At 43.5% G+C, this 15,303-nt stretch overlaps 4 protein-coding genes across 4 annotated transcripts; 3 read left to right on the top strand and 1 right to left on the bottom strand.

Moving 5' to 3' along the window:
- The first annotated feature begins 1,260 nt into the window (after positions 1-1,260).
- On the top strand, positions 1,261-2,181 carry LOC131293969 (brachyurin-like). Its single transcript, XM_058322017.1, has one exon. The coding sequence runs from the start codon at positions 1,261-1,263 to the stop codon at positions 2,179-2,181; it is 921 nt and encodes a 306-aa protein (XP_058178000.1).
- A 1,654-nt stretch (positions 2,182-3,835) lies between these two features.
- Positions 3,836-4,808, top strand: LOC131293968 (brachyurin-like). Its single transcript, XM_058322016.1, has 2 exons — positions 3,836-4,057; positions 4,125-4,808. The coding sequence occupies exons 1-2, from the start codon at positions 3,836-3,838 to the stop codon at positions 4,806-4,808; spliced, it is 906 nt and encodes a 301-aa protein (XP_058177999.1).
- Positions 4,809-5,479: 671 nt separating this feature from the next.
- Positions 5,480-6,348, top strand: LOC131281670 (uncharacterized). The gene is made up of 4 exons (XM_058311018.1): positions 5,480-5,569; positions 5,633-5,686; positions 5,755-6,128; positions 6,198-6,348. The coding sequence occupies exons 1-4, from the start codon at positions 5,557-5,559 to the stop codon at positions 6,294-6,296; spliced, it is 540 nt and encodes a 179-aa protein (XP_058167001.1). The 5' UTR covers positions 5,480-5,556; the 3' UTR covers positions 6,297-6,348.
- Positions 6,349-7,295: 947 nt separating this feature from the next.
- On the bottom strand, positions 7,296-9,850 carry LOC131293966 (gamma-glutamyl hydrolase-like). The gene is made up of 3 exons (XM_058322015.1): positions 9,544-9,850; positions 7,793-8,278; positions 7,296-7,704 (listed from the first exon to the last, which is right to left on the bottom strand). The coding sequence occupies exons 1-3, from the start codon at positions 9,801-9,803 to the stop codon at positions 7,296-7,298; spliced, it is 1,155 nt and encodes a 384-aa protein (XP_058177998.1). The 5' UTR covers positions 9,804-9,850.
- Between the last annotated feature and the right edge of the window lie 5,453 nt (positions 9,851-15,303).

The following is a 15,303-nucleotide window of genomic DNA, read 5'->3' as shown; positions in this document are numbered from 1 at the left end:
ATAATTTGGATTTTTTGCATTTGAGATGTTTCTTTTACGTTTTCAGTTTTGAGAACCCTCCAATGAATACAGTACAAGGTATATAAATGTTCAAGTTAATACAAAAATTGTTAATACTGAGATTGAAAAATGTTTTAGGCCATTTTTTTGTAATTCCTCCCTCCCTTACCCTCTCCCCTTTTGTATTTTCTCATACAAAATGTAAGATGTAACCGGGTATTCTTAGAGTATGCATCCATTAAATTTATTACTTAGTGGTTGGTTTGATTCGTCAACACAAATGAAATTAAAGAAAGCTGGTTTCAACAGAAAGGCTCTTTTTAAACTTCTTGGCGTTCTAGGACGAGAATTTTTTTATGTTTGACGAAACTAAATCCATTGCTCTTAATTTTCAGGAAAAACATGCTTCACTGGTATGGTTCATGGTCATTTTCCTTTGCGGCGATGAAATCACTATAAACAACTTCATATTCTACCCCCCCTTCCGCAATGCTTCGAGCAGCGATGGAAAAGGTAAACATGAATGATTCACGGCAGAGTATCGATAGTCAACCACCCTTCACTATCGGCGGTCGAAGATCGCTGCCTCACGAACATGCGCAACATTACCAATTGCGTGCGTTGATAACTAGCGCCCGCCGGTCCAGAACAAAATGTTTGAACACAGGGAAAATCCCCGACCGAAGGATGCGTACGGAAGTCCACCTCCAAATGGTAGATGTATCGAAGTAGGCACGAGGAAACGCCAGGCTTCAGTTGGTGCGATTACGGAGGGAAAGAATGGAGAAGCGCCAAAAATCACGAGACCTTCGTCAGCGGTTCTCACGGAATATTGGAAGCCCTTGACCGATGCATGCGTTTTCCCGATGCGTTCTCTTTCCTTCGCACCGCTCGCGAGGCAACAGATGCGCGGCGGCAGTGTGATTGACACCTTCCGAGACCATCTAGCGGGGACAATCTTATCGATCGGCACCGATCGGGCGCTATCTCCGTACAACCCAAGACGACATGACCGAAGCCGCGGGCGCTAGCGAAGGGAAAGAATAAGAAACCCCACCGATAAAACCGTTCCGCTCCGGTCGGGAGCGTTTCAGAACGCTAACGTGCCGTGGAAAGTCTTGCCAAAAACAGAAGTGCTATCGTCTCGAGGGGAAACGTTCCTCAAAAATGCGACACATCCTAGCAAGGGTGTGCGTCTCATCACGCGCCGGGCCGTGTGTCGTGCAGTGTTTTCTCGTGATTTTTCTGTGTGCCGCTCCGATGGGGCATGGATCACCGGTGCCAAGGTCACGCTCGATCGGAATGTTTTGGACGACGGTCCGTAACACCTCAGTGCCATCGTCACCATCGACGTCGTCGTCGTCGTTTTTATCGGCCGCTGCCAGTGTTGTGTACCGTCCGACGCTTGTCGTCGACCGCCCACCTCCGGCCGGAAGTAAGGTGGCCGGCGGAATCGTGGCGCAGAACGAACAGTTCCCGTACCTGGTGGCGATACTGCTCAGCTTCGGCGATGGCTCGGAAACGCTGTGCGGTGGCTCGATCCTGTCCGATCGGTTCGTGCTGACGGCGGCCCACTGCCTGTACGGGATGCACCGGGCAACGGTGATCCCAGGCCAGACCACGATCCAGCTGCCGGTCGACGATGGCGTGGCGATGACCATCGAACCGTCCGCCGCCGTCCTCCATCCGGGCTACGATCCGGTTGCAATTCTGAACGACATCGCCCTCCTCCGGCTGCCGAGGTCGCTCGTGTTCTCGTCCCGCATTCAACCGATCCGGCTCGCACCGTGGAGCAACGCGTTCACCGACCTGACCGGCTACGACTCGATCGTGTCCGGTTGGGGCGCCCAGTCGAACGACGACTTTGCCGAGCCGGCCGACGAAGCCCGGCTGGAGCTGCGCTACACCACCAGCACCGTCGTCACGAACGAGGTGTGCCGGCGTGTGTATGGGTCGCTCATCCGCGACCAGCAGATCTGTGTGGCGGGCGAAGGGGGCCGCAATCCGTGCCAGGGCGACTCCGGAGGTCCGCTGACGGTGGAATTCGGTCAGCGGCGCACGCAGGTTGGCATCGTCTCGTACGGATCGACGCGCGGCTGCCAGAACGGAGTGCCCGGTGTGTACACCCGCGTGACGTCGTACGTCGAGTGGATCGTCTACCACACGGGAATAGTGGTATAGAATCGACTGTACCACCACTTCTTGCCCCCACCACTGTTGCTGCTGCTCCTGCTGCCCTTTCGAAGTGACCGTGTGCGTTTGATCCTTTTCCTCGGTGGTGGTTGTACGGCTATCCGATGGCTATAAATGGAAGCAAACTGGAATTCCTAAGCGTGCCGCAATAAAGTGTACCATTATCAATACATGCAAACGATTGTTCAAGTGTTTCTTTGACTAACCAACAATGTTGGTTCCCTAACCAATTTTATAGTACAAAATGTGATTCCACTCAACCAAAGTCGTACAATAAGATCATACCTCATTCTCAAGAATATTGTCACGATTCTGTGAAAAGTTTGGCGGACTGTGTTCCTAACGATGAAGAATCGCGACCAAAGTGCGAAGGTACTCGTGTGTTCCTTGCGACTTTTGTTTCAATGTATTCAGTTCTAAGCCGGAGGCAGAGGAAGTTGCAGTTGAATTTAAATTATAGACCACTTCCGTTTCAAGTCGGTCTAAGCCGGAACTGAAAAAAAAACTCTGTTCTGTTTATTCTAAACCCAGCGGACTTGGCTTTCCTATCAGCTCAGTTTAAGTACGTTCAGTTCCGAGCCGGTCCAAACCTAAATCTGAATCGTATTTTCTTCCGTTATTGTTTGCTATTTTCGCCCGTTTTCCTTTCCTTCCAAAGACAAATTTCTTTTCATACTCATTTTCTAAATTCCTTGCCTACCATGTCTTTAACCGTTATGGACCAACAATAATGTTTAAAGTTTATTCACGCATAGACATGTTATCAAAATTTACTGTTTTCCATCGTCCACCGGCTGCAGTATTCACAAATGTTTACCTAATATGCACCATTATGAATATTATCTTTTGCATCTCGTCGAAATCATCATCGATTTTCTATTGTTTTTGACTCCAACAAACAAGTTTTTATAGAAAACCTCAAAAATCTGTATATGCAACTGCAAAATACGCAATGGACTGGCCGGAACTTGCCTGAAATGGAAGCCAAAGTGATTCTGCCGTGTGATGAGAATAACCAACATAAAAATAACTAAAGAAACATTTAAACTTACACTAAAAACACATCTACATCAGACCAGTCTTACACAAAGAAAAAGGATCGCGCAATTGGAAAAGATTAAGAATTGAAAGAGTTCGCAATTATAGAACCGTTTTATGACTAGGACATTTTACCTAGTATCACTGAATGATAACTTCTTTGTTTCGGTTGCCATGTTTCATTTTATTGATGTACGCTTTTAAATTTTTGATACGTTTTTGCGTTCTCAAAATAGGGATTATGTAAAACGTTCAGATTTTAAGAGCATACAATATTTTTTTTCAAGATTACAGACAGTAGATTTGAAATACATTTCAAATTTATTTCCGCAAAAAATTGCACTTTCTTTCCCCCAAACACTGTTCGAGCAACCTGCATCAGATAACGGAAAGGCACAGATTAAAAACCAATTTTCGACCACGGCCTACAAGCTTCCGATAAGCCTGCCTAGCGCAAGCGTCTAGTCATAGTATCGGAAATCACTATGTAATATCGCCGGACGCGAGGGCTCCTGCAGTTCGAATTCAGCCCTTCGGCCGAGCTGAACGTTTGTATCCGAAAACTTTCCTACCGTGAGCGTGTCTAGTGATGGTTTCCGCGAAGATGTTGTTGCTAGCCGTGGCCACCCTTTTGGCATTCGGCGGAAACAGCGATGGTGCGCGCTTCCGGGGCACGATCGACTGGAGTCAGGTGCGCCCGATCGAAGATTTCCCGCACATTGCGGCCCGCGTGGAGCAGCTAAAGTTGCAGGCCGGTGAGCCCAGTCTTCCCGCACCGCGCATCGTTGGCGGAGCGGTTGCCACCGCCGGTCAGATTCCGTATCAGGTAAGGCCTATTGGCCATCGATGGCTTCTTATCGAGTTGGATTAATTACTCCTCTGCGGTTTCCTAGGCGGCCGTTCTTTCCGATCTCCCTAATGGACAAGCCCTGTGCGGTGGTGCCCTGCTTTCGAGCAACTATGTTCTGACGGCGGGTGTTTGCGTCGAGGGCTCTTCCGGTGGAGTGGTCGTCCTCGGGGCGCTCAACCTGCAGAACGAAGCCGAAGCGGGCCAGGTGAGGATTACGTTCGCAGCGAACAACGTACGCCTGCACGAGGAGTTCCTGGGCGTGATCTTCCGCAACAACATCGCCGTCATTCGCCTCTCGGAGTCGGTCACCTTCAGCGATCGCATCCAACCGGTTCGACTGCCGGTGGCCACCGAGTCCCGCACCTTCGCCGGCGTCCTGGCCACGGTTAGCGGCTTTGGACGAACGTCCGACGCCAGCACCTCGTTCTCGGATGTGCTGCGTTACGTGCGCAACCCGATCATGACCAACGCCGACTGCCACGATACGGCCTGGGGTGGCCTGATCGACGGACAGAAACTGTGCCTGCACTACGCTGACGCCCGTGCCCCGTGCGACGGAGACGTTGGCGGCCCGATGACGGTGGTGGACGGTACCAGCTCGCTGCTGGTGGGTCTCTACTCGTTCGGTTCCGTGCTGGGATGTGAGGCCGATTGGCCGGCTGTGTTTGTGCGCATCACCTTCTACCGCCAGTGGATCCTAACCAACACGGACGTCACGCAGGCATAGTAAGACCACGACGAACGCGGTTTGTACTTTGATGGCCACGGTCACACCTGTTAAACCTCGGGCCATGAGTCGGCTACCGATGAGTTTGGAAAATTTATACCACCAATAAACGGGTAGGCTAAACAGGCCACGAGCAGGGTAAAATTTTTGTTTACGATGGTTATTGCAAGCATGAATGGGATTGATAAGATAGAACAGGTGAACCGCAATAAAAGTAGATAAAAACAAACAGATCCATCGGGAACTTTTTTATGGTTTTTCGCATCTTTTGCATTTGGGTGGATTGATTAATGATGCAATATTGATTATTCCACCCCAGAATCAAGATCTTAGGAGATTCAAGCGATTGAAATGACTGATAAGGTCGAATGTTGATTTCACAACATTAGAAATCTATTGTAAAACATACAAGAAGTAAAAAATATCGACAAAAACGTTAAAGTTATTGATAAGAAGTTTTGCTAGAGATTTATTTTCTCCATCGTATAAAGATTATCGCAGGTTTTTCCTTCCAGTGAACTTAACGAAGAAATTCTTTTTTTTCAACAGTAAATTCAAATCAGCTTTCAAACGTCTGATTCAACCGTTACCATCAGACGTTTCAGCGTAACGCATGTCAGGAGCAAAGCGTTACTTCATTCCGGCAACTGTCAAAGTTCAAATATGTAAACAAAACGGTCGAGAAAAGGCATCTCCGTTAGGCGCTTCGAGTGTGTTTTGCTCAAAATTCTGCTAATTTTTAGGTGAAATGATGGATAAAGGTATATTATATGCACCGAACATAAAAGTTCAATGTAATATTCACATTTTTACCACACCAACAGATACATCACGCCGTGTAAACACGAGCAAAACACTCGAAGAAGTGCGCGCGTTGAGTGAGTTCCTTTGATGAAGATTGTTATGATACATCCCATGTTTGCTGATTTACTGTTCCCTATTTTAGCAAGTCGAAATGAAAAGCTCTTGACAGACTTCGGAATCGACATGATCACGTTTGCCGACCCTGCGTTGGAGCTGTTGGAACAATTCGCCCAAATTCGTCTCCTAACCGGACTCTGCATCGAGCGGCCGGAACTGTCCTACCTGGATGAGTTTGTCTACCAGCGGGAATCAAAACGGCTGGAGGGAAAGCTACAAGCCGTTACAGTGCATTCGGAAATTGACGCCCTGCGGGTACGCTGCGAGGCCGAAACGAAGGAAGTGCGCCGGCTAGAATGTTTCCTCGAAGAAACTCAACAGTTGACGACACCGGTCGAAGAGTTTGAGAAGAAAAAAGCCAGCCAAGAGAAAAACATTGAACTGGTGAAGAACAAAGCCGTAAGTAACCAAACCGCGCGAGTGTTCCTTCAATCCAAGCCATAATATCGTTTTGTCTCGTTTACGTAGAAATCAATACCGAACCCACCGGAAGACATCAACCTGGACGAGCTGATCGACAACGTTCGCCGCCTGGAGGAGGAATATGAAGGAAGAGGGGGGGAATGAATAATGACCAAAAATCACCCAGCATGCAATGGAAGGAGAAGCAGAATAACAACAACAACAAACCCTTAAACCCACAAATAGGGAATCACAGGAGGCGAGAGTGCATAAGAGTCGTTATTGTTGTTGTTGAGCAATCATCAAGTCAAACAAAAATGTCCCGTCTTTCGTGAGCGATGCTGCGGGGATTTTTCAAACCGAGTCGGTGGCCTGGTAAACTGGGCCAGCAATCTCTCTCACCTTAAAAACCACAGATTCCTTCGCAGATAATCATGGTTCGTAGAATTGACACGGGATTAAATGTCGATAGCATGGTTTTTACACGACGGTAATTCCCCCAAAGATTGGTGACCGTCATGAAACGTGTGTATGATTGCATAATTTCGTCATGACTTGTGAGCAACGTTGGAGAAAATTAATTAGGTTACAGCTAGGAGCAATTGAGATAGCATGCGCGTCAGATGGAAAATGATTGAAATGAGCTAATTAAATTAAACTAAATACAAACACCAAAAACATTCGATATCATTTTGTTGCTTTGCATCACGTGTATGACTCTTTATATTAACCTCCGAGGGCCATCCCGACTCCACTCGTTTAACACTACCCAATCACCCTTTATTAGGACTTCCGTATCATCAAAATCTACTAGAACACCTGAACGTCTTCGCCTATCTCCAAAAATGCTGATAACTGAGGGTATACATTGTTTGCAACATTGTATCCCCCATTGCTTCGCTTTGAAATCGATTGTTTTTTCAGAGACGTACAACGCCGCCTTACAGGGTAGGTTTTTTCTTACCACGGGCCTTCGATTTTTTTGGTAGCACTTTGTCCGTTGCTGAAAGGGAAAAGGTAGAAAAAATAAGAGATGATGAGAAATACGATGAGTTAACAAAGATAACCGGATAACCGATGCCACCGATCTTCAATTGGTTGCGATACGAACGAAAATTAACACGGCCACGTGGAGGGTAGAATGGTTCAGAGGAGGAGGATTCGTTAGCCATGAACATGCAGCCGGATGGTCGTGACGAGGGTGGTTAGTACGACGGAAAGCATGCAGGTGAGTGAGACAGCGGTGGCAGAGGAGTCAGCGTCGTCGCCAGCGGGGGGCTGCTCGGACGGGAATCCGGGTTGTTCGCCCAGAACCTTACCACTGAACATGTAACACTGCTCGAAGCTGGACCGCTTCAGGCCAGTAAAGGTCGGCTGGTAGTTGTAGATCACGTGCTGATCCAGCGTTGTCTCGCTCGGGAACTGGTGGTCGCTTTTGCGCGTCTCGTGTATGAAGAAATCGGCAAAGAACTGTGCCGCCTGGATTGCGTTCGCCGTGTGGGAAATGTTCTTATTCTGCACCCACTCGTAGATGTTCTTTTCCGGGTGGAACTGAATGCCGTAGAATGGATATCTGGCGAGGAAACAGACAAAAATCATTCAACGACGGGCCATCTTTTTCTCTGTCTCCCTTTTGCCACCTTTTAATAAACACAGTTTACCTCTTGTGCTCGATGGTGGAGATAAACTCCATGCCGTTCCAATCCCTATCCACCGACATCACGCGCCAATCCTCCTCCAATCCGTACGCGGTCATGTTAGCCTCCGTCACGCAGTACTGATGGAAATTGGCCGTCACCGGTTCGCTGCTCAGGATGTCGACGATCTCGTTCGGTGCATCGGCAAAGAGACGGCTGGTGCGAAAATCGTCCTTAAAGTTCAGCGGCAACGCTTGGCTGTTGGAGCTGCAGTGCGCCCGATGTTCCGAGCCGTTGGCGGCCAGGTAGGTGAGCAGCTCGAATCCCAGACAGGTGCCCCACACCGGGAAGTAGTCGCCATGTTCGTTGTATCGCATCGCAATGTCGTAGATGTGGCGGCCCGCATCGGCGTAACCGTTGCTCTGGTTGAACCATGTCGCTCCACCCGGGAACAGCACTCCGTTCAGGTTGGCCATAATCTGCTCGTAGTATTCCGCTGGCTGATTGATCCTTTGGGTAAAACGGGAATCGAATGCAAACATTTGACATTGTGAAAACTATAAATTCGAAAAACAAAGGCATAGAGACCTTAGTACGGTATGTCGTCGGAACTACGTGACGGTCAAAGTAGTGATAAATCTTTCAAATTGCTTCAATCATTAACTCATTTAAAGCTAATATTAAATAGCAATATTCAAATTCTTTGCTCTTAATTTCATTCTTTTCGTTTTAAACTTTTCACCAGTTAAAAACATGACATCCGCGGCCAAAATGATTATCGAAATTTTGCGCAACGCTAAATTTATATGTTTTTAAGTGATTTCTACGATGCTCCTACTTGGGTTAATTTGTTAAATAAAGCTTAATTTAGAAGAATAGGCGCTTATTAGCGTAAGCACCTATCTCGAAATCTGATACCTGGAATCGTTTTTCTTTAATTTTAGGTTTTAAAATATCTCCTCTTTAGTACACTTATCGAATTTTATATAAATTGTAACCGCAAGGTGTTGTTCTAAACAGTCGTCATAAGACACGAAATATTGTTGAATATGTCGTAATTTTAACGTTTATAAAATAAGTGATTCAAAGCAGGTGGACACAGAAACTTTTTCTCGAAACTAGTAATTCGAAAATTTAAAAAACTTATTCATATATTTCATCACTAATAATTTGAAATTCAATCAAAACGTGGTGAGTAATAACTTTATATTATTATTAAAGTAGGAGAAAACTAATGTGTTGAAACTTACTTTTCTTACGCGGATGGTTACTTTCTCTCAACGCGGAGAGACTTCTTTACAAGTCCAGAAATGTGAAATGAAAAATACAAAATATTGACACCATGTCCACAATACATTAAGTATAACATGGTTTTGGTCCGTGTCAATAATTTGTTAAAATTGTGCTTGTAGATTTGTCTAGTTTTCAGATCAATTTTTCTCATGTTTTTCTTCAAATCAACTTTACATGGTCACATGTAGATGTAGAAAAATTGGTTCAAAGCTGCTAAAATTTTTACCCCAAAAAAAGAATTAAAGTAAGTAACTATCCAGAAGTATTATTTCTACTGAGACTAACATATTACATGTTTCAAACTCATTGAATTGGCACCAGCTGACGATAAAGAATTCCCATAAAAATTAAAGAGGTCTTTGGGTTCGACACGGTTAACCGAAATCAAGTCCAAAAAGCATTTTAAGGGAATTTCTATTTAAACGTCAAACACTATTTTTCCTCATTGTCACAACTATGCGTAATAGACCACACAAACTTACCAGATAGGAACAACACGCGCTCCGGCACCTTCGACAAACTTCACGTACGAAGCCGCGATGTAGCTATCGTACCCCTCGTCACCATAGTTCTGGGTCATCAGGTACGACAGCTCCTGCGACAGAATGCCCACGACGGGCTGATCGTTCACTACGGCCGCATCGAACAGCGACCGTTCCTGGCTTTCGATCAAATGTTTCGCCTGCCCGGGAGTGACCACCAGGAGGACCACGGCCAGCACGAGCGCCACCGTGACCGTCATGTTGTCCGTGAACTTGCGGAGTTTATTGTCCGAGAGCGCTGCTGACCAAATTTGCATCCGCTCGAGGCTACGTTGCGGCGGGAACTGTCGATCGATGGCCGCGTTCGGTTTCTGGTCCTCCCCAGCAGCCAGTCCGCGAGGTTTCATCTATCTCTCTCTTCGTCTCTCTCGTCGATGCGTTGCGGTGACAAATGCTGAAGTGGCTGCTATCAATTTGCTGAATAATTAATCGTCAACTTCTCTCCCTTCCTATCGCGCGCATGTAGACCGTTGTACGGAGCTTCAAGTGGTGTGTCCTCCCGCGCGTGATGGGAGATTTGGTAAGGGTACCGAAAAACGAAGAAACTTCCATGTGGAATTTTGTGGAAGTAAGGAGAATAAACAATTAATAATACCATTCATAAATTCTCCAGTCAATATTTAAACAAAAATCAAATTGAGAAACTTCAAGAGAACGTGCGAAATGCACCATCTCTTGATGACCACTTCTTTGTGTGAAGATCAAATAGTTATCAAGTTGTGGGGATGGTAGAACAGCTTGCCCTTCATTAATGCCACGATGCTGCTGATAGGACCGCACACATCAAAAGATGAGAGACGTCGTCGTCGTCTGTTATCACTTCTTACCCGTGCGATGACGGTAGCGCTCTATCAGCCCCTCCAAGCAGGAAACAAGCTTTCAACGCAAACAACTCAACCCCCCGGTTTGCGAACCCGCAAGATGCACGGTGTCGTCATTAGGTCTCGACCGGTTCGCCGTCTTAGACGTGATCCGTCACGGACAGAGCAACATCAGTGGTGACGTACGCCTTGAAAACAACATACCCGTCTGCTGCATCAAAAACAACGGCACATGCTGCTGCTCATCCGCTGGTTGATTTGAATTTCTCAAAGCGCATGTCGCACGAACAGTGGGCAGCTTTAGCGGTCACAATTGGGGCCCCGTGTGACAATAATGGGAAATGATAGCGATAGTGAGATTGCGTCCGGCGTAATCAACTGGGATGATGTACCGATTCTCCTGGTGCATCACAAAGGCTTCAGAGGCACTTCCATTTTCGCCAGCGTTCGTTTGAACACTTATAGAGCGTCAGAGTAATGTCCAATTGAAAACTATGTATGGAAGTAAAAATCTCTCAGAACATTCCTACTCTTTCCAGTTACTAACAGCGATAGTAACTGGAAAGAGTAGGAATGTTGTATTAAATCTAGCAAATCTTTCATGTAATTTAGGACACTAAATACAACATAAAAAATGTTCAATTTAATTGACATTTTCAAAATAATTAAAAAACAGTATTTACTTTAATTGTTTACCACAAACTTTTCAATGGATCCATGCGATCGCTACATCACAGTAAGCTGTAAGTTTTGCTACGATAATCGAAATATTTGTGGATTCAAAAGTGAGTTCTTTTGGATTTTTTAGACGTAGGCTTCTACAAACTAAAACAAGGGGAAGTTAATATTAATTTTAACAACTAAAAATAACTAAAAATATTAAAGCAAGAATCTTTTATTTTGTATACCTCACTTTTTGCACCGACGACCTGTATACCCGAGTAAATCAACAAATGAAAGGTTTTTGATTTTCGTACTTAATTTTTTTCACTAATTAAATATCGTCTACCCTGAGCAACATATTGTAAAAAGATTCTTAATGCCGATGCTAATTTAATTTATCAAGTGGGAAAACAACATCAACCGAGGTGACAATATTTAATTGCGAACCGGTAGTGTAACCGGATAATTAGAGTCCGCACACGCGATGGAAGTCGATTATCTATGACTAAGTTTACTGGACATTGAAAGATCTTTTTCGAAGCGGTGTTCAGTTTAACTGCACTTTTGTTTTTTTTTTAAGTAAAATCCAATGTGATATTGTTTTTCCTTGTACGTAACACAAAAATCCAACAGTTTTTAAACATAATGTATGGCATACTCAGTAATGTTGGTCATGGACATAATGTGTACAAACATGGTTTTGCACATCAAAATAGTAAGAACGTATTTCAAATATGCCGTCATGTTACGGCAATATTGATACAAAGAGTTGCAAAACGGTGAAAGATATAAGGATTAAAACAAAATGTTAGTCGTATAGGCATGTTCAGGCTTTTGTTCATTTGTTTAAGTTTGTTCTGTGATACTTTTGTTTTGTTTTATAAATATTAATATATTGCATAATGTATGTTGTTTATCACATTGTCCTATAGCTCTTAAATAAGTTTTCTTGTCACTATGTATACAATTATAAAGTTGATTCTGTTTGACTAAAACGATGTTTTAGAATTTTACGCATTTCTAAATTTGAGTAAATTGTAGCCACTGTTCATATGGCTCGTACAATGGCTCTCCCACTTGTAGTAATAATCTTGTTATTTATAAAGTATTGGAAAAGCTTCCTTTAATTCATTAATTCAGCGATGCATTTTATTTTATTTTTATCCGTTTAAATCTATGAAAGCTGAAAACACACTTACAAGCATCAAACGAGTATTTGATGTAACATAATTATATGTACCAGTAAATTAAGCGATGGAACGGCGTACTGCTAACTCACTATACCACTGTCAGTGTAGCGTGTAGTGTTACTAAGAAAACTACTTCACTTACCGTTTGCTAACATGAATTTGTTCCGATTGTAAGTCACCATGCCATCGTTGCATAAACTTGATAAAACACAGCATTTACACTTTTTTCCTTCACTTTCGTCAGTATTCGTATATATTTCATCGATCATCACCGCAGTTGTTTATCCTCTAGTCTGGCCTGCTCTCACTGAAGGTATCGGTTCTGTATACTACACCTTTTGCTTTACCTCTACCTCCAAAGCGCACGGTTTTCTTTACGCACGAGTGAGTATAATTAAGTTCAGTATCAATTTTTCTGATTTGTTTCCATGTTATTTTATATATTTATATCTTTCTTCTTTTTTTTTGTCTCGGTGAATAGCGACTTTTACATTCTTCTCACTGTCTTCTCTGCAGTTGCCCTTTTTCTTCTCTCTTGGTTCGTCAGTTCACACCATTTACGCTACTATTCAAATCTATGCCTTATACTTTACTCAATACTATATTAATTTTTTGTTTGGGTTTGTGAATGTATGTGTGAGCCTGTGTAGATGTGTTGCATGTTTTTATCTCCCGCTTTTTTTTATTCATTGATTTGTTTTTATGATTTTTCTTCTCTCTCTTTTTTCAGTTGCTTTAATTCAATGTTTACCTCTGTTTGTTATACATTAAATATGTGTTTGCATTCCTTTTAGATTCCCGCTTCGATCGTACCAATCCGTCTATGCGCTTTTGGCCCGATCGCTGTCATACTCGATTCCCGGGTTTTATCTCTTTTGGGTAAATTTAGATTACTTACGATGGACAAAGCTTAATAATTTTGTTGCCATCTGTTGACAGCTAAGCAGATGCTCCTAACATTACCCCATCGCACCCGTGGAACGGAAAGGAAAGGGAGGGGGCTGTCCAAAGTCATGTAATGGGACAGTGCATACCCTTCCAAAATTCTCTAGTATAAATATACACATACCATCATATTGACGATGCGTGCAACCGATCGTCATGCTGTAATTTGTTGCCTTGAGTAAACTGGTTAGGCGCAAATGCAACACCGAAACCCAATGAGTTATTATGCATCAATCTTGAAAGCAAAATATTTTACAATCGGTGTTCAACTGGGACAGCAATGACACAGTAAACCGAGTAAATGAAAAGCTTCACTTAAACGAGTATAAACTTAAATGAGGCATTTTTCCTAATTGTACGTCCGTAAGGACCTCAACTTAAAGCACAAACTCAAACTATCCTGTGTACAGTGGATTACACGTTTTACTGTGAATCTTTTGTTTTGTTTATTTTTCTTTTGGGAGACCAGTCTTCTATCGAACGCATACATACAATTTATTATCATGCACTATCTGTAACATCAGTCTAACCGTGAGTCATTCACACACATCCACGCATTTTACATTCACACTTTTAATCAATTCGATTCACGCCATTCGGTCGCCTTGTACGATCGTGTATGATCGCCAGCTGATCCGTACACACATCTATGTTTTTGTTCTCATAAATATAGACACTTAGAAATGGTTCCAAAACACGCCTTCACCACCTTCACGCCTTCGTTACATCTTATATGCTTATGATTATTATAGTAATTCATGTCTGTGTCCGCCTTCCCGATCCAATGCATCATTGCATCGAAATTTTGGTTGCTTGCCTGGGAGACCCCTGTGCCATTTAATAATACGTAAGGGGCGCTCATCAAGATAAAGGGTCTTGAGTTTTCCTTCTCTTTTATTACACTACTCTATATAACTTCCTCTATACAACCCTGGAAGGGGTTTTTTTTTTATTAAATGCGATACTCACGCAGCACAAACCCCGCACACACCATTCACATGCTCACGAAATACTCATGCACACACACGTACGCACAGACAATCTGCATATATAAGCATGTTTGTCGTTCTGTTTCTTTTTAGCGCAATACCGTACAATAATAAAGATCTTCGCGAATCTCTTCTTTACTACCCGTGCAAAAATCGACAATGTTGTAAACGTAGCTAAATATTGTGTTACTACACCGCTGATGAACATTTTACAACTAAAAACACTAGGGGTGTGGGTGTGTGTGCGCGCGCGCCAGTTAGTAATTTGTTTTGTGTGTTGATTCCGTTGTGAGTTTTACTTTTTGTTTGCCTGGCCCTCAACTGCCCGATCGCAACTGCAAATGCAGCCACGAGCATAATGTATGCCCGCTATCATTTCCTGTGTTTTTTCTTCTGCATCAATTTTCAATGCTACGGTGCACTTATTATCTCTCGTTCTCTCTGTGTGTATAGTATATATTTCCTCCTATCGTCATAAATATAAAATATATATATATCGTTTTCTACTTACATACTAATATTGTTGTTTGTAGTTTTGTATCGTTTTATACAATTTATTTGAGTTTTTTTCTCTTTTGTTCAATCGAATATGTGTTCATTGTTTGCTTGCAACAATCTTTATTAACTTAATCCTCTACCCAATGTGCAATCCGATTCCAAGCTGGACACAAATAGACACTACATGTGATGTGTCTTTGTTCTTGGAGAATGGCAGGCAGAACAACTCAACTTAAGAGTGAAAAACTTCCTTCCTTAACCAAACCGATCATGTACTCAACACTAAGCGCAATCAGAGAGAGAGAGAGAAAAAGAGAGATGGAGAGACAGAGAGACAAAGCAAATGCATACGCAACATTTTAATTGATAAAAAAGTAGACGCATCAGTTTACTTTAAACCGAACATGACCTAGAGAGAGGCTAGGGCACAAAAAACAAAAACTATGTACAGTCTTGTTAAAAGAACTAGAGCTCCTTGCGCGCGGCGGAACGTATTAGGTTTGCTAGCTTAACACTAACGAAGTCCGAACTACTACAATTAAAGAGAGAAAGAAAAAACGACTAAATTATATCTACTCTAATCGTGAAAGTTGT

This window comes from Anopheles ziemanni, chromosome 2, assembly GCF_943734765.1.
Source record: "Anopheles ziemanni chromosome 2, idAnoZiCoDA_A2_x.2, whole genome shotgun sequence".
In the NCBI taxonomy this organism is placed as follows: Eukaryota; Metazoa; Arthropoda; class Insecta; order Diptera; family Culicidae; genus Anopheles; species Anopheles ziemanni.
This window is presented reverse-complemented; position numbering and strand designations above follow the sequence as displayed.

Coding starts and splice junctions, on each gene's coding strand:
- LOC131293969 (XM_058322017.1), top strand. CDS start 1,261: ATGGGGCATGGATCACCGGTGCCAAGGTCACGCTCGATCGGAATGTTT.
- LOC131293968 (XM_058322016.1), top strand. CDS start 3,836: ATGTTGTTGCTAGCCGTGGCCACCCTTTTGGCATTCGGCGGAAACAGC. Junction 4,058..4,124: donor CCGGTCAGATTCCGTATCAG/GTAAGGCCTATT, acceptor GCGGTTTCCTAG/GCGGCCGTTCTTTCCGATCT.
- LOC131281670 (XM_058311018.1), top strand. Junction 5,687..5,754: donor CGAAGAAGTGCGCGCGTTGA/GTGAGTTCCTTT, acceptor TCCCTATTTTAG/CAAGTCGAAATGAAAAGCTC. Junction 6,129..6,197: donor AACTGGTGAAGAACAAAGCC/GTAAGTAACCAA, acceptor TCGTTTACGTAG/AAATCAATACCGAACCCACC.
- LOC131293966 (XM_058322015.1), bottom strand. CDS start 9,803: ATGACGGTCACGGTGGCGCTCGTGCTGGCCGTGGTCCTCCTGGTGGTC. Junction 8,279..9,543: donor GCGCGTGTTGTTCCTATCTG/GTAAGTTTGTGT, acceptor TTTTACCCAAAG/GATCAATCAGCCAGCGGAAT. Junction 7,705..7,792: donor TCCACCATCGAGCACAAGAG/GTAAACTGTGTT, acceptor TTTCCTCGCCAG/ATATCCATTCTACGGCATTC.